The sequence below is a fragment of the Vitis riparia genome, chromosome 11 (genome assembly GCF_004353265.1).
Source record: "Vitis riparia cultivar Riparia Gloire de Montpellier isolate 1030 chromosome 11, EGFV_Vit.rip_1.0, whole genome shotgun sequence".
Taxonomy (NCBI): Eukaryota; Viridiplantae; Streptophyta; class Magnoliopsida; order Vitales; family Vitaceae; genus Vitis; species Vitis riparia.
In genome coordinates this window covers 14,788,635-14,811,412 of record NC_048441.1, presented here as the reverse complement: position 1 = coordinate 14,811,412, position 22,778 = coordinate 14,788,635, and the positions used below count along the sequence as shown (strand labels likewise).

Genomic DNA, 22,778 nt, shown 5'->3' with positions numbered 1-22,778 from the left:
TTCGTAAACCTAAAATTGATCAAAACTTATAAAAATATAAAATAAAACTTTTAGAAATAAAATTAAAAACATAATAGACATTTTAAAGTTATTTTTTTCGAATAAATTGATATATATATATATATATATATAATATTGTACATGTTAATAAAAAATATAAATTTGATAAGTGTATATTGATTATTGAATTATATAAAATATTATTTGATGACAATATTGTGATTATAATATGTTTAATTTTAAAATCTATTTAATATTAAAATTATGATATATTATAAAATAAATGATGATAAATGTATAAATTTTTAATATATTAATAATATTAAAAACACTATGAATAAAATTATGATATATTTTTACTAATCAATTAAATGAAAAATTTTCATTTAATTATAAAATAGTTATAATTAATTTGTTATTTAAAGTGTTTTTTTAATATTTTATTTATATCCTAAGTTTTGATATATATTTCTTTAGTGCATATTATTTAACAAAGGACATGTTTGTCCTAGTGGAATTGGGAAAGCATTGTGAACCTTCAACATGAAAAAAAAGGCTCAATTTTGAGCTTTGACCGTTGACCACCTGTGTTGACCAAGCGTTGACCAGACGATATATCCGTGCTATATGTCGTGTCGGCACCCACCGACACACTGATATTTCGCCGAAATTAGACGATATTTTCTTCCTTGGTTGTCACTAGTTCATCAATAGTAACTTAATCTGTAAAGATATATGACCACTTTATAATCTCACTCATAGGTCAAAATCTTACATTGATTTTGACACAAACTCAATATCTTATCAATGTTGAGAGTCCATGCAATATAGTAGCTTGTTGAATTATGACAATTATTAGTCTCACGTCATCATTTACCATAGGTTCTATCCAATGTGGATCATATACACTAGTGTACTTATCATGGGAAAACCATCTTGATAACCAAGACAAATCATCCTTCCATTTAGGATGTAGTACACAACACTCTCAAATGGATTGCCCAAATCCATGAACCAATTGTAGACTATTCATCACTTTACTAATGCTCTTAAGTCATGTATAATGCAAATGACATGAGTGTGTACGTTTCAATAACCAATTAATGCATATGATATAATAAAAAGGAAACCGATAAACATAAATAAATAAATTTATAAATGAATTAAACATAAATAAATAAATTTATAAATGAATTTTAATATGTTACATCGTGTTATGTTTTCTAGGGCTTAATCCCAATAGAAGATCATTCATTTTTTTTTTTTCACAATTTGGATCACACAATAAAAACCTTTTTGACATGGTATTTATAAGGAAAAATACCTAATGGATGGATTCTAGAATTTTACAAAATAAGATCAATTAAAATCTAAAAAATAAAATAAAAAATAGAACTATGCAATATTTGGCATTCTATCACAAATGCTTGAACACTTTCTAGCGCTTGAGTGCTGATAGAGTTTTAACAAACATTTTTAAAACATAAGAGCTTAATTTAAATCCTAATGTTCATTTCATGCCATAATTAAACCTAATTAGCCTTTCCCAAAATTCTATGTACTTATCTCTATCATTACAGTTGATCATGTAGTAGCCTTGAATCTTCAATGGTAAGTAAAAATAAAAATAAAAAAAGTCCTAAGGATGAATGGAACGAAATTTCCAACTTAGATGACATAGCCTATTGCACTAACAATTTCCCCTCACCAATAGTGCACTCAAATTGTAATAACGCACTTCTCTAAATTAAAATAGCATCCATCTACACTTGTAACTTAAATAGCGCACTTTCATCTTAACTTAAATAGCTCACCTCGTAATCAAATTGTGTGCCTCTAAATAAATCTCAAATTGCATACTTTAATCACAACACACCACCTCTAAGTAATGTTGCGCATCTCTTTAGCACACTCTAACTTAAATAGTGCATATTTTTCAACCTTAAAAAACAAAAGAACTTTGTGCACTTTTAGATTGGGCACCCATACCCAAGCTTACTTATACTATTTTATCCCATATTTTTAACTTAATATTTTTCAATTTTGAAACTTAGTCTTTCTTCTATTAAACCAACACTATTAAATGATTTTGCTATATCATAAGTGGATTAAATCCATAAATTCAATTTATGATCATACCTAAAACTAATCAAAACATCTTAAGACAAAAAATCTTGAAACTTACATTTTTATTCATTCCATTAAACATTGTACATCCGTTCAAGTTCTTGGATATATCTTTACATATTACAAACATTGATATTTTCTATTTCTATTATTATTACAAAACTCTTTTGTTATCGAACATCTATACATAAAAAGCATAACCTTTCTCGTCTTTCATTGGAGCACAACCTCAACTCTTTTCTTTGACATGCTCCATTCCAGCTTGATATGTAGAAAGCCATTTTATAATCGGGATGAGCCACAACTTAGTAGATAAGGATTTAATTTTAGCAAAAGAGTTTGTAAAACACTTATTTAAAATATTTTTCATAACTTAGAATAGCAGTTCATATAATTGATATCACATCATATAGCTTTCTTGAATAAACTTTTTCCACAACTTGTAATAGTTATTTATTGATTGAAAAGTATTTGGGGTTCTCACTAAGGGACATGTGTCTATGACTCCCATTAATCCAAGCATGGATTTTTTTGGGGATGTTTTAGGTTTTAACCTCATGATACTTTACCTTAATTTCTTCCTTTAAAGACTCCCATCCAAGTATCATTCCTCTTATTATTTTTTTATCTTTCATTTAGGCCACCCTTTCCAATGCCATTTTAACAAGTTTACAAGTGCTTTAAACACTTTTTCATGTTTGCTCAAGCTTACATAAAAAGGTTAGTTTCAACAAGAACGTAACATATCATATAAAAATAAAGTACATCACAACTTGAATTAAACACCAAGGATAGCAACATGTTTGTTCAAAATTCAACAAGAAGTTTTAGAATAGTATTTTACTTAAGTTTTCCTAACTTTTTAAGCAATTTGGCTTGCAAAAACTTCAACTTTTCTTTTCTTCTCAAAGAAAGCTTGTCTCACACTTTTTTTTTTTTTAATTTCCAAAACCAAACCAAGGTTAAGGCTAACATTTGTATATTTAAAAGAAGTTGTTGCTAGATGTTCTAATTTAAAATTAGCTTAGTGTAGGGAATCTTGAATTACTCTATTCCCAAGCCTTAGATCATTAGAGTGCATGCAATCCTATCTTAGGCTCTTAAAATCTAAGCATAATGGAAATATGGCATTCAAAAACCAATAATAAATCATAGATCTAGATATTAGTACAATACCTATTATATGGATGTTCCCAGATTGATTCCTGTTGATGTGGAAAACTCCAAAACCATAGAAGATCTCATAAAAGCGGTAGTCTTCCACTTGATGGCTCTTCCTTAAATCCAAGCACTGAGATGGTATAAACTTTTAGTTCAAGGCTAGGGTTCTTTTTCTAAGTTGAAATGGGAGAATGACAAAAGTCTAAAGCCTTAAGCCCTAAGGGGTATTTATAAACTTCATATTATGCTTTAGTCACTTAAGCTCACCTTGGTCTTAGGTTACTTAATCTAGCCTAAAAAAGGTTTTAATTGATTAATTAGTCCATTTTGGCTTTAATTAATCAATTAACCCAGTTTAGAGATACTATTCACTTTCCCTTATGCTACTTTACATAATTACAAAAACGCCTTTATGCACATAAATGAACTAATAACCAATCCAACCCTCATAAACTGTGTCATCAACGTATATGAGCTCAAGTAGAGACCATTGGGACCCATAAGATAGTACTATCTCCTTTAGACTCTACTTATGAAGTTGAATCAACATCTTACTATAGAGAGTTAACTGCACTATTGTATCGTATGTATATAACAACGAATTGTTATCCCTTTATGAACTGATGTTCATAATCTAATAAGGTGAAAGCTATCAACTTTTTAATATTACCCCTACCATTCTTAACTTATAGATTTTCCTATTACGTGATCAAATGATATACTCTATCTCACAAAGAACAAATGTCAAATTCTACAAAAGGAATTACTATGATGTCATAAATTTCATGATCACAAATCCTTATGATCATCTAAGGAGGCATATTGTCTTAAAATTCATAACATATGGTGTTTCTATTGAAAATATTTGTTGCTACTGACTTTTATTAATAGTAATCAAATCCATAGGGAATATATGATCACTTTAGCATCTTACCCATAGGTCAAAACTAGTGAATACTTAGGCACAAACTTAGTATTCTCTCAAGGTTGAGAAACAATACAATATAACAATTTGGTAAAGTCATGACTACATGATAACATTACATCATAACTTACCGTAAGTCCTACCCAATGTGTAACCATACAGACTAATGTATTCATCAACAAGAAAGACTAATGTAGGAAGTACAATGTCAATTAAGTAGAGTTTGAAACTAATAAAAGACCAATTTCACAAAGAATGTATTATTAAAAAAATGACATAATGTAACAAAATGAGATTTCAATAATATATTTAAATATTATGATTCTAGTTTAATTTTTTTTTTTTTTATTCATGTTTGCATTAATATTTAGCTAAGTATCCTAGTATGCATCACTTGCCTTGTACATGATTTGGGTATATCAAGAGTTGCACAAAAGATCCAAATTATGAGTTTCTTGCAGATTAATGAGTTGTTCATAGTCAATTCATAAACCTAAGCAATCCATCTAAGATCATAGAACATTGTCTCTTGATTAGAATGATGACTTGTTTTGGGCAACGGGATGAATTTCATGCATTAGTGTATGCAAATACACATTGAATAAGACTTACAATGAATCATGATATTGACTATCGAGTAGTTATAATTTCACTAAGCTACTATATTGTATAGATTCTCAATCTTGAGAGAATATTGAATTGGTGTTGAGATTTTCAACGAATTTGATCGATTTGTGAGACTTAAGGTGGTTTTTTAATTAGGTCACTATTGATTAAGGTATGTGAGAACATGTATTTTTAATATAGGCACCATGATTTTTCATGAGATTGAGGTACTGTGTCTCGTTAAGTGATCTTAAGAACTTGTGATCATAAAATTTGTGGCGTCACCATAATTCCTAAAGTGGAATTTGATATATATCATTTGTGGACTAAAGTATATCAGTTAATTACTAAATAAGAGGATCTAAAACTTAAGGATAATAAAAGTAACTTTGAGAAGTTGGTAACGTCTACCTTATTATATGACAAGTACTAATTTATAGGGAATCTACATATAGTAAATGGTAGGTTATGACTCAAGAAATTGATTAAATTGGAATTAATCTATTTTTATCTTGATATAATCTCATAGGGGATTAGAGTGTTGTTAACTCTTTTTAGTAGAATATTGAGTTAACTTCAAAATTACATTATGAGGGAGATAAATATTTTTCTATGGGTCCTAACACTCCTTGCTCGAGTTCTTATTCTTTATTGACAATGTTTGAGGATCTATAGAGAATTAATTGTTTATGTGCAAAAGAACATTTTGGTAAAAATATAAGATTGTATAGGAATTTATAATTAATTATTTTGACTCTTTTTTAATTGGGCTAATTAATTACTTAGAGTTCATTAGGACTAATTAATTAATATCCAATGAGCAAGATTAAGTAGTTCAAGTTCAAGTTGAGTCAAAGTTACTTAAGCAAATATAAAAGTTTATTAAACTTTTTGGGTTTTAGGGCTAGACTTAACTTTTTCAGATTAATAATCTTCCACAAACTTAGCCTCTCTCTCTCTCTCTCTTCAAGGAGCGTAGTCACCCTATACAAGTGTCAAGTATCAAAGAATGAGTCATCAAGTAGAAAATCCTAAAATTAAGGAAATTGTCATATCAATTTGATTAGGATTTGGGAACATCCAAATTTTAGGGTGTTTTTATCCTGGTCAGTTACTACTGTTGGAATTAATCTCTATATGTGAGGAGCTAGTAGCTTTAGTTCTAGTTGCTGACTTGATTCAGTTTGCAACAGTAAAGGATATAGGGTACAAAGCCATCATTTTAAGAGGTTCATGAAACTTAGCATTACCCTTAGGTATAACTTCTCATTTCTTTCAGTTTCTGAATTAAACATACTCTACAAGTTGAAATTCCCTTCTATGGATCTGGTTGTATATTGAGGTATATGAATCTTTTTTTATGGTTGAATGGCACGAATGGAATAAGAGTGAGAAACTTGTATTTTGACCTTAGTTATAATAAGGTAATTAGCTCATGGACTCAAATCTAAGGAAATGTTGGTCATGTTGTGAACCTTAGATTTGGTCATGGACTCAAATCTAATCATGGCATGTGCCACTGGTTGACCCTTCAACTTATTATTGGTTCGTATACTTTGTCATTTCATTTTTGAAAGTCACTTAAGTTTTTTTTTCATATTTATTTTCTTTCATAAAAAATAAATAGCAATTTTCAAAATAAATAATTTCAATAAAAGATTTGTGTATATGGATTTACAAAAAAAAGTGGGTTCACACTTACCCTATTTGGATTATACCTATAATATCTCCTCACTAGATTTGAATCTGTTAATGATGTTAGTTGTTAGACAATTTTCCCATGATAACCATGGGATGATGACATTTTCGAAGTACAAACACCTCATTCAAATTTATTAAAAAGAGGTTTTCGGAGATACACTCAACTAATTTATATGAGAGAAAGTTTCTAACACTATATAAGTATAAACTCTTCTTAATTATGTAGACGCGTTTTAAAACTGTTGAAACCCCTTTAGACTCAAAGTGGATAAAATCTATACGATTTGGTGTAGATCATTACAAATAATATATAAGTTGATCTTTGACATCAATGTGGGAATTTGTTTAGCTCGTAGGGGGTATTTATCTGTTTGATTTCGCAATCTCCTGGGATACAAAGAGGATGTCGTGTCTGTATAAGAGGTGTTCTTGATATCTCATATCGAATAGAAGAGAAAGTTTCTTGTATTATATAAATATGAACTTCTTTTAATTATGTAAGTATGAACTTCACTTAACTATATAAATATGTTTTAAAACCATGAAAGCTACTTTGAACCTAAAGAAGACAATATATACATGGTTGGAAGTGGATCATTACAAAAATTAATTTACTTTAATTAATTTTTTAACATGAGTATTAAAATATAAAATTTGTTTTACCAAAAAACATTAAATTAATTTTAATGTTAATGAATATTAAGTCAACAAATTCATCAAAATTCAAGACCAATCATTAAATATCTAATTTTTTTGTTTTTCCAATAAATACTTTAATCTTGAATTGAAAATTTTGGAAACTACTTTATTTTAATTTTTTTTACTTTAAAAAAAAGAAAAAAAAAATTATGGAGGTCCAATTTGGGGCAGGAGCTAAAGCTGCTAAACCAGGAAAATAAAGCATATAAAGCTAACTCCTTTGACTGACTATAGTACCCTCAAGCATTTGAACAATGACTGGATGAGATAACAGAATCCAGCAACCTTATCCTATACGAAGTTCCAAACTGCCCCAATGCCTCTTATTCTTCCCACCAAAAATAACCAGAAAAAGGAACAGCGAAAAAAAAAAGGGGCAGAAAATGGCAACAACCTTTCTGTCCACTGCAAATACCTTCCTCCCTTCTTCTTCATCATCTTCTTCTTCTTCTTCTTCATTAGCAGCAACACACATTTATCCTCATAGACACAATGTGAAGAGACAACTGACTCTGTCCAAGGCAGTCAGTGAGCCAAGGCCTTCTTCCCCCATTATCACCAAACGAAGTCTCTCCATCACCCTCCTCACCAGCCTTGTCTTCTCCTTAGCTGGTAAAGGCTATTATTCCGACGCCAATGCTGCAATACTAGAGGCTGATGATGATGAAGAGCTTTTGGAAAAGGTGAAGAAGGATCGAAAAAAGCGTATTGAAAAACAAGGAGTCATCAGCTCATCCAACAAAGAAACAGGTTGGTTGCCTTCTGTTTGTTTCTTTTATTGTGTTTTTTTTTAGTGAAAATTCAATCAGCCCAGCTGACCCAATTGTTAAAAGATGTGCCTGTTGGCAATGGATTTTGTTTGTGCCTAACCAAAGCATGGGATTCTCACTTGTAGTGATGAATTGTTTCAAATTGGAGATTGAGGGTAATGTGGCTTTTGCATTCAGGCAATGAAGAATGCTTTCTGATGGCTACCCACCTCAACTTTCAAGTTTTTTAGTTGAAGGATTCAAAGAAAATACTCGAAATGCTGTGTGACTTTAAATGAATGGCTTTCTTCAATACAAAATTTCCCCATTCAACTAGAGGCAAAAGGCATTTGGTGCTTGCTTTCTTGTAGAATCACTTTAATATACTGAGAAACGTTATCAAGGGCTTGCAAAAATTTTGATTCATCATAGAGTTAAATGAGTAGTAATTATGCCCTGCAATTGAATTCCAGATGCACTCTATACTTGAGCTTCAAAGGTTACAGAGGCCCAGTTCCCATTTTAATTAGTGCTTGTTACCTCCATCTATTGGATATATACAACTAATAGTAGTGTTCCCTACAGGCAATTCAATTATTCTAAGGCAATGAAGTTGAGAACTGTAGTTACCTATCCCCTCTGAGATGTAGTTTCTAATTTGAAGGTATGACTGGATAAACTATAGGAAGCTGCAATCGACAATTGCCAATAGAAGGTTTTTGAATGGTGCTTTTTTGACCCAATTCTGACCTGAAAATAATACATTATGATAAGGCATAAGATATCATTTTCTATTCAATATATGCTCGCTGGATTGAAGTCTTACCATTGGATGATAAATTTAATCTGGCCTTCAGCTACTGAAAGCCTGAGAAGCAAGTGTTTTGTTTTGCATTTCAATTAGTGTATTTCTTACAACTTCGAAGAAATTGAGAATCATTCAATCGTATATTCAATCGTGTATTTTTTTGCATAATCGGGTCCCTATTTAACGTATACATAGAAAGCAAAATATGGAAAAAATAAAAATCAAACCAAACATTTAGCCTAAATATCTTCTACCACAATATCCTACAAATCACCCCCAAAATCATACGGGATTTCCACACTCCCCCTCAAGTTGGATCATAAATATTAATCATGTTCAACTTGCAAATAAAATCTTTAAAGCTAGATTTCTGTAACCCTTTGGTGAATATATCTGCCAATTGTTTCCTTGTAGGGATATAAGTCATGCAAATAGTCCTCTTCTCAATTTTCTCCTTTATAAAGTGTCTATTCACTTCTATATGTTTGGTCATGTCAAGTTGAATAGGATTATGAGAAATACTAATGGGCGCTTTGTTGTCGCAATAGAGTTTGATGAGGAGCTCTACTGTAATGTCCATAGTCCTTCACACATACTTTGTGCAACTGCTCTGCATTCAGCCTCAACATTGCTTTTGGCTACTACACTCTGCTTCTTACTTCTCCATGTTACTAGATTTCCCCAGACACAGGTACAGTAGCCGGTAGTAGACCTTCTGTCTTCTGCTGATCCCGTCCAATCTGCATCCATATAGATCTCTACCTTCTTACTGTCACCCCTCTTAAAGAATAGTTCTCTCCCTGAAGAACCCTTTAGATATCTAAGGATCTTATACACTGCTTCTAGGTGACTTTCCTTTGGTGAATGTATGTACTAGCTAACCACGCTTACGGCGAAAGCAATGTCTGGTCTAGTGTGAGAAAGGTAGATCAGACTACCTACTAGTTGTTGATATCTCTCTCTATCAACGGCTTTTCTGTCGCTTTCTGTCCTTTTTCTTACCTTGATAGGGGTATCGCTCAGCTTGCAACCAAGCATGCCAGTCTTAGTTTGCAAGTCAAGTACTTACTTTCTCTAGGAGCAAACTCTGTAGCTAAGACTTTCTTCAACCTCTCCACTTCTCCTGTGTTATCTCCAGTGAGAATGATGTCATCGACATACACGATTAGGATGGTCATCCTTCCATCGTTGGACTGTTTGAAGAACATGGTATGATCTGACTGTCACTGTTGGTATCCTTGGTTCTTAATCACCTTTGCAAATCTATCGAACCATGCTCTCGGAGATTGTTTAAGACCATACAGAGATTTCTTCAATTTGCATATCTTGGTTTCTTCTTCTTCCTTACAAAACCCTAGTGGTAGCGTCATAAACACTTCTTCTTCCAACTCACCATTCAGAAATGCATTCTTGATATCAAACTGATATAGTGGCCAGTTTAGGTTTGCTGCTAAGGATAAGAGAACTCGTATAGTGTTCAGCTTTACCACTGGTGCAAATGTCTCGGTATAGTCAACGTCGTAAGTCTGAGTGAACCTCTTTGCAACCAGATGGGTTTTGTATCGTTCTATTGTGCCATCCGCCTTATATTTCACTGTGAATACCCATTTATAGCCCATTGGTTTCTTCCCTCTTGGCAAAGTCATCGCTTCCCAAGTCCCATTTTTTTCCAATACCCTTATTTTTTCCATCACTACCTTTCTCCATTCTGGAATCTCCAAGGCTTCTTGAATTTTTTAGGAATCTGGATTCTATCAAGGTTAGTCGTAAAAACATGACACTTTGCAGAAAGAGCATTATAAGACACAAATTTCGAGATAAGATGGAGAGTACATGAACGAGGTTGTTTCCTAAGAGCAATGGGTAAGTCATCTGTTACTTGATCAGGATTGGAGCCAAACTCCTGAGGGGTTGGAACTATCACTGATTCTGACTTTTTTAGTGCTTCGAAGGTGTGAGTGTCTCATTGGACTTCTATTTTGGCCTCTTGAGTAGACGAGTGTTTCCCCATGTGTTTGTATTTCCGTATCTCCCCCTGAGTTCAAGTGTCCTTCTGTATTAGGCGAAAGGGTATATATAAGGCATGAAGTGGATTCAAACACAACAATATTGAGGTAGTCTAAGGTTAAGGGGGGTCTTCACTCATGGACTCCTCTTGAAGCGAGTAATAGGGAGTATGCTCAAAGAATGTGACATCTAGGCTAACATATAGCTTCTGTGAAATTGGGTCATAGCATTTGTAGCACATTTGTGTACAAGAGTAGCCAAAAAAGACACATTTAAGTGCTCTGGGATCCAATTTGTTTCGTTTAGGTGTGTGAGCGTGGACAAACATAGTGAACCCAAAGACACGAAGTGGAAGATGTGCACCGAGTCTATAATGGGGAAAAACTCTTGGAATTTCTGGAGAGGTGTGACAAAAGATAGGACCCGACTAGGCATTCAGTTAATAAGGTATGTGGCTGTCAAAATGGAGTCACCCTAAAATTGTGAGGGCATGTGAGAGGTAAATAGCAAGGCACAATCAAATTCAAGAATATGTCTATTTTTCCATTCTGCAACCTCATTTTGCTGAGGGGTGTCAACGCAAGAACTTTGATGGATAATATCATTTTCTTGTAGATAAGTGCTCAAGGAGTGATTGAAATACTCAGTACCATTATCAGTACGAAGAATTTAAATTTTGGTGTGAAACTGAGTTTGTATCATAGAGTGAAAGTTCATGAAGACTGATCGAACCTCGGTTTTATCGATCAACAAATATACCCAACACAGGCGAGTGTGATCATCAATAAAAGTAATAAACCATTTTTTTGGGTCTTATTAGGGGTACGTGAGGGTCCCCAAAGATCACTATGAATTAGAGTAAATGGTATGGATGGTTTATACTTAGATTTAGGAAAAGATGCACGATGGTGTTTGGCAAGTTCACACACTTCACACTGAAAATCCCATGAAGCTTTATTTGAACATGGTGAAGGAAATAAATGTTGCAAGTACTGAAAGCTAGGATGACCCATCCTTTTGTGCCATAACAAAAGTTCACTTTCCCTAGGACTAGATGCAAAATTACAAACAGTAGGAGGACATTGTCCACGTACATTAGCTTCGTTGAAGTAATATAGCCCCTCACGTTCCTTAGCACTGCCAATCATCTTCCCCAATGATAGGTCCTGAAAAACATAATGAGAGGGTAGGAATTTAGCTGAGCAATTAGACTGTTTGGTTAACTGGCTAATAGACAGCAAATTGCAAAATAAATTAGGAACATGTAGGACAGGGTTGAGAGTAATAGACTTAGAAATACGAATACCCCCTTTGCCGGCTACTGGGGATAGAGTACCATCTGCAATTTTTACTTTCAAATTACCGGCACAAGGAGAGTATGAAGAAAATAAATGATGAGTATCAGTCATATGATCAGATGCACCAGAGTCAATAATCCAGGGAGTAATATGAGACATGATGCTAAGTGTTGTCAGAAAGGTACCTTTGTGGGCTAAAAAACCAAAGGACGGAGTAGTAGAAGATTGACTAGAGGCTTGGACATTAGAAAAAAGCTCATATAATTTCGCAAGCTGATCAGAATTAAACCCCACACTAGAAGCTGACTGATGATTTTCTGTGGGTGTTTTATCTGCCTGGGTTTTGGTGGAGGCCTGATGACTATGGGCTTTATTGGTTTGTCTGGGCTTCCAATCCGCATGTAAAGTCCAGCAAGTGTCTTTAGTGTGGCCCGGTTTTTTACAATGCTCAAAATAAGTCCTCTTAGACTGTCTTGGGCCAGATCCAGCGTGAGGCCCACAGGTTACAAGTGTTGAAGCCTCGGGGGCCCAGAAGTGAGATGTTCCTGTAACATCACTTTCCTTCTGCTCCCCTCTCATCGCTTCTCAAAGAAGACCTCTCGGATGGAGGGCAGTGGCCGGCAACTGAGAACCCTGCTCCTAACGTCGTCAAGCTCGTAGTTCAGCCCCGCTAGAAAATCGAAGACTCTCTCGTTCTCCATCTTCTTATTGAATCGTACATTGTCACCCGTACACTCCCATTCCTCTTCGCAGCTGAGATCGAGATCTTACCACAAACCCAGCATCTCGGTGTAGTATTCCGTGACTTCCCGATCTCCTTGCTTCATCTACCAGAGCTGCGTCTTGAGTTCGAAGATTTGGGAAGCATTTTCAGCATTGGAGTATGTTTCCCGTATCGCATCTCACACATCCTTTGCCGTCGAGAGGAACATATATGTTTTGCCAATGGCTGGCTTCATGGAGTTGATCAAACATGAGGTGATGAAGGAGTTTTCAGACCACCATTTCTGGGATGCTGCTGCATCGGTCGGAGGTGGTCGCCGAATCTCAATGGTAAGAAGCCCTAGCTTTCCCTTTTCGTCAATCACAAGCTTGATTGCCTGTGCCCACTCTTTGTAATTCTTACCGTTCAATTTTTCAATGGTAAGATGGAGTGGGGAGTTGTTAAATGCACCGGCCAAGCCCATGGAGGAGTTTATCTCCAACTCTCTTTCATGGGTTGCCGATTGATTGGACTCATGGTTGTCTTCTTTTTGGGCAGCCATGGATTGATTAGGGTTTTAGAGCAATCCGTGCTCTGATACCATGAAGAAACTGAGAATCATTCAATCGTATATTCAATCGTGTATTTTTTATATAATCGGGTCCTTATTTAACGTATACACAGAGAGCAAAATATGGAAAAAATAAAAATCAAACCAAACATTTAGCCTAAATATCTTCTACCACAATATCCTACAAATCACCCCCAAAATCATACGGGATTTCCACAAACTTCAATCAACATAATCTGATCTCTTTACATGTTTGGTTTTGTTTCCCAAATGAGACAAATTAAATATGGTTCAGTGAGTAAATAGGGCCTGGTTATTTTGGATGTATTCTAACTGAACTCCAATGAATTATGCTACTCCAGGATATCTGCAAGAGCTAGTGTACAAGCTGAGCAAAGTAGGTCAGGCCATAGATAACAATGATCTGTCGGCAGCAAGTTCATTTCTTGGTTCAAACACGGATGCAGATTGGGTGCAAAAGGCTAATATAGCCTTCACCAAGGTCCCCTTTGTTTTATTTAATATCATTACATACATCTGGTCTCTTTAGTTGTGTAGACTGTGGATTATCCTCTGTATATTTGTGATTGTCTTTGTGTATCCTTTCTCAACAGCTGAGCTCTAGCCCTGAGGAGAAAAGTGAAGTGGATGCATTCAATTCATCTCTGGCTTCATTGATTTCATCAGGTGGGGTGCTTCTGCATTGATATTTACTGGATGAAATCAGTCTTGGTTGAATCTTTAGTGTGTTGCAATTATCTTCCTGGTGAGGCCAAACACTAGATTCAGAACATCAACACCATAGGTTCAGAGTTACACCCAAAATGGTAGAATCTGTCCAGTGGAGATCTTAGGCTTAATGAAATAATAACTGTGATTTATGTTCTGGCCCTAACTTGTAGTTCTCTAATTTTGCAGTTGTAAGAAATGATATGGAATCCTCCAAAATAGCTTTTGTGTCATCAGCCACAGCATTTGAGAAATGGACAACCTTGACAGGACTAGTCGGACGGCTTAAAGGGCTTTGAAGGACAAGGGATTCTGATTTTTCTTTTTCTTTTTCTTCTCCTTCGGCTTTTGTTGTATGGGGAAATCTGGGAAGCTCCTTTTGCTTCTCCATTCTCGAGTTATTTTATTTCTGCCACTAGCCTTCTCTTTAGTTTCAACTAGTTGGTATGACTCAAGATCAAGAGACTCACCACCATTTTCCTCAATTTGTAGGAGCTTCATTTAACGAGTAATAAAATCCCAGGAAACTTTACAGTATTTAATGGGGTACGTCTTCAATGTGTAGATCTCATACCTCCTGCCCAGCTATTGATTATTACCGAATACAGTAATCTTTTGAAATTGCATATCAAATAGACAGAAGCCTGTCAGATGCGGGAAGTCTATTTGGTTCAGGCAGGGGGATCACTCCGAGAAAGAGAGAGTTCCTCTGATTCTAAGACAAGGCATAGAGATGAAAATCCTTCAAAATCCACCGCGATCGGAAGTCTGAGCTATTTTGGGCTGGGATGGTGATACACCATTCTCTCAGAAACCGTATGAAGCAGTAGAAAATGAGGCACTCATAATCCTAGATAGTGCACAATTCCTCACAAAACTATATCTTGAAGACACAACATCAAAACAACACCCTGAGAGTACAGACAATTCCTAACCTCCAGGTGCAACTGGGGTTTCATATAATCAGAAGCTGGATACATATTGTTACAAAGATCTCTGCAAGGTACAAGTATGCTATACCATACTGTCTTCCGAACAAGCATCAGACACTATAATGTTACAAAGATCTCTGAAAGCTACAAGTTGCTCCAATGCAAGAAAAGCTACTAGATTAAAGACCTAATCTATAGATTATACAGACAGATGTCTTCACCAACAATTAAATTTCTATCACTAAAAACATATAAACTACAGTCATCCAGGGGTACCCATAAATCTAAAATGGTCATATAGAGGTGAAAGAGAGCCAATGTAAAATTAATATATAAATAACTCAAGGCTTGACCTGGCTGCCATTCTCGATTCCTTCTTCCACTTTCTTGCTTATCTCAGTATCCTTCAAACTATGTTGTTCCACATTGTTGCCATTTGCTGATTCTTTCTCCTTAATCTCTCCTTCAGATTCAAGTGCACTTCTATTTTCTTTCTCTTTTTCCAGTCCTTCCACCTCAGGTTTCTTCTCATCAGCTATGACTGCATCCGGTTTGTCGTGCTCACCAGGTCCATCATCTTTATCAGCCTTTACTAGTGCTTCATCCACATTTTCTTGAACTTCTGTACCCTCTGTGCTTTCTTTTTCATTTTGAGCTACTTCAGAATCACCACCCTTCTCACCAGACTCTTTTTCTGCATTCTTTTTGCCTTCTTCAGCATCATCAGGTATTTTAACATCTTGCTCAACTTGAGTTCCTTCAGGAGGAGCTTCTTCTGTTTTAGTATTGACATCTTCTGCTTTATCTTTAGTCTCAATGAGATTTTCATTCACAACATCTTTCTGAATTTCTGCCTCCGCATTATCCTCAGTTTTTTTAGCTTCTTGCATGTGAACTTCTTTTGTCTCAGTTTCATCAGGAATGGTTTCTGTTTCCTTGTTATCCTTCTTTGAAGCTGATGATTTTCTGCTTCGCTTCTTGGCAGGCTCAAGTTCTCTTGGTGGAGTTGCCTTTGCTTTCTCACTAATCCTTGCTGATCTCCTTGGGGTCTCACCAGTGCCCCAATCAAACTCTTGTATTGCTGGGCCACCAGGGTGTGATTTCAGGTATTGTTCCAACTGCCTTCTACTATTGATTTCCTCTCCAGTTGGGGAAGTGAATATAATCTCATTTTTCTTGGGGGTTAAACCTCTCTTAGGCATGAACTGCATATGGAACAGGGGGATCAAGTCAGGCAACACAATCAAATGGCATTAGAAAAACATGCAACCTACAAAATGTAAATTGGAAAAATGCTAGAGTGACAAGAGAGGATCTAAAATATCAGAGATTAATTAACCAGATCAATTTCAAAGATTATATAAAAGTGACAAATAGGCAATTATGCTTATTTAAACATCCTTGCTATAACTATCCAAGTTTGACACTCAAAACTGGAAGGATAAACAAACCCACCTGGTGGATTGCTGAGCTACAAGTCCTATGACGTAGGAGCGGGATTCTCTAAAAAGTCAAGGTCACAGGTGCCCAGAGGGCCCACTTGGTGACACCCATATGCCTCTCTTTGCAGTACAAAAAAGCAGGGAAATACAAGTAAAAGATTCACAACAGTATCAAGTTGAGCATCCTTTTCTCTGTTGGTTAGCCTTACCTATTATATTGAGTGAAGCACCCTAAAGCCAGCAATATACCTCTCTTTGCAGTAGGAAAAAGCAAGGAAATACAAGTAAAAGATTCACAGCAGCATCAAGTCGAGCATCCTTTTCTCTGTCGATTAGCCTTACCAATAATATTGAGTGAAGCACACTAAAGCCAATTCATACAATTTCAAAATTTGAATTCCCAGATATTGAAATTACTGTTTTCATATGAAGTATAATGGGCATCCTAGAGACAATAGTGAGAAATATGGCCTTATAACATAAGTGGCAGGTCTAATTTGCCCTTTTGTTTAGATTGTGATGAACTTGATCAACAAAGACAATTTAATCTATGCCTTTACACAGGTCAATTTAACAGCATGTTTGCTACTTTCTATCCCTCTGTCAGTAATTCTGAAATTGAATTCACAGTCAAGATAGCAACATAACAAAATAAAAAGGAACATGAATACAGTTTTTCACCCCTCTTTTGACAGGCTCATGAAATATAAATGTCTAGAGGCTATCTCTTTTTATCAGAATCTCTTTTACCATCCATAATTTTCTCCATGATAAAATGCCAAAGAAGCAAATAGATTTTGATGCTGCTGTAAGTATAAAAGCATGGACCTTAAATGAAATACTTTTTTTTTTTTATATATAGGTAAATTTTTTGTCCCCATTGGAACTTGAACCTAGAACCTCCCACAAACCCTCCCCATCCCTTTACCACTTGAGTCAAGCCTCAAGGGCACCTTAAATGAAATACTTCTTCCACCTGGTGTCTCCAGGTGACAATTCAAATAATTTCCTCCTGTAAGAAGCCAAAAAGCATCTGACTTTGATAATTTACTACCAGGAACATAACTGTGCAGGTGAAAAAAATACAATTTAATTTCACTGCACACTTGACACATGGAATAGGTATAAAATACAAACTCAATTATAATTACCACACCCATCAAATATAATTTTCTTGATCTCTCCACTTATGTTATATATATATATATATATATATATACATATATATAAGTATAAGCAAAGAAATTTTATCAAAAGCACATAAAAGGGGGGAACCCAGCTCAATAGGAAATAGATAGAAGGTGCCAATAGGCAATAGGAAAAAATACAAAACAAGACCCTCCATCCAAATCCTATATGATTAACAAAATCCAACAAGCCATACAAAATTCTACTCTTCTGGTTTTACCATATGATCTAGAACAATCAAAATGGGGATGTTGTCCAAACCTTCTTTCACTTTTTGCTAACAGAAATTCCATGCCAACCCAATAAAACCACTTCCATCCTCCTGGGAATCACCCAAGAAAGGATGAAAAAAAAAACAAAGAAAAGAAAAAGCAAATACCATAAATCGTTGGGATTGGGTTAGGTTATACATTGGGGATGGTTCATCATTGTTAGATTTTGTGGACTGGTTAGGCTCTTCGTAGGGGGCAGTTCTTGGCTTTTGTGTGCTCCAGCCTTCTTTCTTTTTGTTTGCATTGTATATGTTGTGTATACTTTTAATTTTTAATAAAATCCGCATTGACCTATCAATATATATATATATATATATCATAAATCCCTAGCTTAAACACAATGGATTACCAAATCATTAGTTGGCTCCTTGTCACATTTACACAGGCAACACCAATAAGTTAAATACCAAACTTTTAGCAGTTGACCCACAGGCAAAATCTTTCCCACAGAGTTCCCCAAGCAAACAAACCCACTTTTGCAGGGGTCTAGAGAATAAATAGATTTGATAAAGAACTTGACATCGTTAGGGCACCTCCACCTGCCTATCTTCCCTCTCCAAGCACCACTACACTGAATTTACTTAAGGAACACTTCCACACTTTCCAATTCCCAATCATGAAACTGTCTTGGAAAGAGAGATTTCCACTACCCACAGCCTCCAGGCCCGAAACGTAAACAATCCAAGCATATTTAGCAACAGCAATGGACAACAAAGAAGGGAAGGGAACAAAAACACTTTCACCTGTCTTTTTAAAAAAAAATCAGAAAGGCTTTCACCAGTCTTATCCACTATGTTTTGAAATATAAAAAGAATTAGAAAAAAAAAAAGAAGACTTCCCAAATCCCTATAATGAAACTATCTCAGAAAGCAAGAACTCCACTACCCATGGCCTGCAACCTCCTGGAAACATCAGTAACCCAAGCATACTTAGCAACAAGAATGGACAACAAAGAAGGAAGGGGAAATCAGAAGGAAGGGAAAGGGCAATCAGAAGAGACTTTCATCTGTCTAATCAACTATGCTATGAACTATTAAAAGACTTTAAAAAAAAGATGACTTTCAAATTCCCAATCATGAAACTGTCTTGGAAAGCAAGAGTTACACTGTCCACACAGCCTCTAACATCCTCCAAACATCAGCAACCCAGAGATGAAGAAGAACTTTCCAATTCCCAATCATGAAATTGCTTTGAAAACAAGAATTCCACTGCCCACAATCTCGACAAAACATCAGCAACCCAAACACACTTAAAGGAAGAAGAAGACTTCCCAATTCCCAATCATGGAACTACAAGAACTCCACTGCCCATAGCCTCCAACCTCCTTGGAAAATAAGCAACCAACGCATACTTAGCAACAACAATGGACTACAAAGAAGGAGAAGATTGTCTAGGCAAGCAAGAATTCCACAATCCACAGCCTCCAACCTCAAAACATTAGCAACCCAATAATACTTAGCAACAACAAAGGACAAAGCAAGAATTCCACTACCCACAGCATCCGACCTCCTCAAAACATCAGCAACCCAAGCACTCTTAGCAACAACAATGGACAACAGAGAAAGGAAGAGAGCAATAAGGAGAGACTTCACCCTGTTTTATCAAGCTATGCTTTGAACCTGAAAAGCAAAAATTCCATTGCCCATAGCCTCCAACCTCCTCAAAACATCAGCAACCCAAGCATGCTTAGCAACAACAATGGACAACAAAAAAGGGAGACTTTCACTTGTCACCTGTCACCTGTCTTATCAACTATGCTTTGAACAATAAAAGGAATTTGAAGATAAAAAATAAATAAAAAGAAAAGAAAAAGATATTGAAGACTTAGCAACAACAACTATGCTTTGAACTCTAAAGAGAATTTGAAGAATTTGAAGAAGAAGAAGAAGAGTTCCACACTGCCAGTGCTTGAGAAGAAAGCAAGAATTCCACTGCTACTGCCCACAGCCTCCCAGCATACTTTCACCCGTCTTATCAACTGTTAGAATAAGAAGAAGCAATCCAAGCACACTTAGCAACAATGGACAACCCCACTGCCCACAGCCTCCAACCTCCTCAAAACATCAGCAACCCAAGCATACTTAGGAACAACAATGGACAACCCAAGCATGCTTTCACCTGTCTTATCAACCATGCTTTGAACTATAAATAAGAAGAACTGCCCACAGCCTCCAACCTCCTCAAAACATCAGCAACCCAAGCATACTTAGCAACAACAATGGACAACCAAAGCATACTTTCATCTATAATTTGTAATAAACTCTAAAAGAATTGAAATATGCTTTGAACTATAAAAAAAAATTGTAAGAAGAAGAAGAATGAACTTAGCTTATATGTGTTAAACTACCAATTTGATACAAAAGCTTATGTTGTTGGGTAATAGTGGGCCAACGATGTATACCATGCCAATTTGTGCTACAGCCCTAACACCCCTCCTCACAAGCAACCATCTTTTTGAGCTTGCTTATAGGCTTGGTAAATAAGGGGGAATAAACACATGGTGATACTGCCACAACTCATAACCTTCTGACAATCAAAGCTCTGACATCATGTTAACCCACCAATTTGGCCCAAATGCTTAGATTGTTTAAGTAATGGTGGGCCAACCAAACTTGAGTCTATGAACTTCAGGGTGTCGTTTGGATTACATATTGCGAAACCAAAGGCTCCTTTTCAGTCAAATAAGAACTTTATATATCTTTAGGTCATTTTATCAGATTATCTTCCAGAAGCTGCAAATTGACAGCACAGCCTTCAGGCAACTTGACCTTGCTGCCATGTGAAAATCCTGCCAAACTTCTTGTCTTTTCCATTATTTCTCTCTACTTTTCTTGCTCTTTCTGTTATCTTTATTAAATTTATTCCACAGTGATAGGTCTTAAGAGGGGGCAGACCCACTTCAGAATTTAAACTTAATGTGTTTGCCATGGATATAATAAATATCTAAGGTCAGATGAAAATCATTTTTTTGGATGATAATATCCCATTTGAAAGCTGGAGGCATGTGTATGAGATGTAGTGCACTTAGTAAGGGCCTAAATACTCAAACTCCAACTTTTCCCTTAGAAATGCTGCCATAGTGTTTTTGCACCTCTGAAGGATATTTTACTCTTAAATGGAACACTACGAATTCTATTGAGAATCTTGTACTTTTAAGATAATTCTCAAACCTAATTAAAGCCAAAGGCTCTTCCACTTCCATGCATCAATTCGAATTTAAAAGCTAAATAGTTGAAAATTTTGCTCCTAATCTTCCAAGAAAATGTAAATTCCCTCCTCATTTGGTGACCCATGGAAAGTAAGTCTTAACCAGTACATGATGCATCAATGTTTGTCTTTGTGTCAGTGTCCTAACAAAAGGTGCTAGCTACAACCTCATCATTCTCAAACAAAACTTTCTACATTGATCTTCATGTTCATGTTTGGAACACATTTTTTTAACCAATGAGATAACCATTTGCAAAAGAAGTTGCAGCCAATGGGCACCAATCAAGCAATACCAGCAAAAACAAGTGGAAAATAAAGATATTACAACATGAAGAATTACACAAATTCCGCCATTTTCCATTTAAAACCCAAACCATACACACATAGACACCCTCGCTTAAATCAAATCAATCAAACAGAAAAAACCTAGATAAACCAAATGTGTTTAGTTCATCGGGGTGGGTATAGGGGCAGGAGCAGTCTGACTGACCAATTAAAGAACTTAATCACGCAAATTCAAAATAGAACACAAGCAGGAAAGGGGGGAGATAGGTGTTTTAAGCGAACGACCATTAACAGGAGTCAGGACTTTCCACGAAACCCTAAAAAACAAGCCCAAAACAAATTCCGAGAAAATCCACAGAATTAACAGAAATTCAAAATCACGAATCACAGTTACTCCTAATTCAACACAATTACAAGAGACACCGACAAACCCTAGCTGAAAACCCACCACTATCGAAGCAAACTTTAACGTAAAATCGCATAAAATTACAAAAACAAACTCACATCAAATTTTCACACAGATACAAAATTAAACCACACCCACAAAGTGATTTTCAAAAAAAAAAAAAGCACAAACGAAACATAGAAACCCTAAAAAGCACACGGAGGAAGACGAGAGAAACCTTTTTCTTCCATCCAGGAGGAGCCGGCAGTTCCAAAGAAACCACTTCATCTTTCTCCACTGAGCTTGCCATTTTCTATCTGCCCCCCAATTCAAACAACAATTCCAAGACTCAATAATTCACATACCCGAAAAAAAGAAAGAAAGAAAAAAAGATAGAGCAATAATAATAACTATCAATAAATGATATAGGGGGAGACCGAGAAGAAAAACCAAGGTAGAAAGAAAGAAAAAGCTCACTCCTTTCTCTCTCTGCGGGTTTCTCTGCTGTAATATTGTTTCGAGGAAGAAGAAGAAGAGGCACAAGAAATATGACAAGGAAAAACAAGAAGAAAATGGTCTGACACGTTTGCTGAATCACAGATTTGTTCGGTGTTTCATTTCTATCTTGGTTACATTAGTTAGGCCACGGTCCAATAGGATGGGGACTCGTGTCACTATCCTTTCCTCCGTCCGTGTGATACTAGGAGCCATGGAAGAGTCCCGTTGGTCATTTGTTTTAGACGACGGTCCACTAGAATGAGAACATGTGTCACCATCCTTCCCGTTCCCTTCCAAGACTTCAACCTTGGCAGGATCCATTTTTAGGGAGAAAATAATCGGATGGATATGGTTAATTCTGTTGAATGTAAGTTATTTTAAAATCAATTTTGTTTTTAAAAATTATTTAAACTAATTTGGATTTAGGTTTAAATTTTGTAACTCAAAATATAATAAATATATTTAAAAATTAATTTCACAAATTA

The 22,778-nt window shown here is 35.4% G+C and overlaps 2 protein-coding genes across 3 annotated transcripts; one reads left to right on the top strand and one right to left on the bottom strand.

Annotated features, from left to right (window-relative positions):
* Window positions 1-7,549: 7,549 nt before the first annotated feature.
* LOC117924539 (thylakoid lumenal 16.5 kDa protein, chloroplastic) lies at window positions 7,550-14,626 on the top strand. Its single transcript, XM_034843178.1, has 4 exons — window positions 7,550-7,969; window positions 13,718-13,857; window positions 13,970-14,042; window positions 14,274-14,626. Exons 1-4 carry the CDS (start codon window positions 7,603-7,605, stop codon window positions 14,381-14,383), a joined length of 690 nt encoding a protein of 229 aa, XP_034699069.1. The 5' UTR covers window positions 7,550-7,602; the 3' UTR covers window positions 14,384-14,626.
* Window positions 14,627-15,011: 385 nt separating this feature from the next.
* LOC117924538 (methyl-CpG-binding domain-containing protein 11-like) lies at window positions 15,012-22,381 on the bottom strand. 2 transcript variants are annotated; one of them, XM_034843176.1, is made up of 3 exons: window positions 22,273-22,381; window positions 22,034-22,112; window positions 15,012-16,221 (listed from the first exon to the last, which is right to left on the bottom strand). In XM_034843176.1, the coding sequence occupies exons 2-3, from the start codon at window positions 22,103-22,105 to the stop codon at window positions 15,358-15,360; spliced, it is 936 nt and encodes a 311-aa protein (XP_034699067.1). In that variant the 5' UTR covers window positions 22,106-22,112; window positions 22,273-22,381; the 3' UTR covers window positions 15,012-15,357. The 2 variants fall into 2 exon arrangements, with proteins under 2 accessions (XP_034699067.1, XP_034699068.1); XM_034843177.1 differs by lacking the exons at window positions 22,034-22,112; window positions 22,273-22,381 and adding an exon at window positions 16,472-17,287.
* Between the last annotated feature and the right edge of the window lie 397 nt (window positions 22,382-22,778).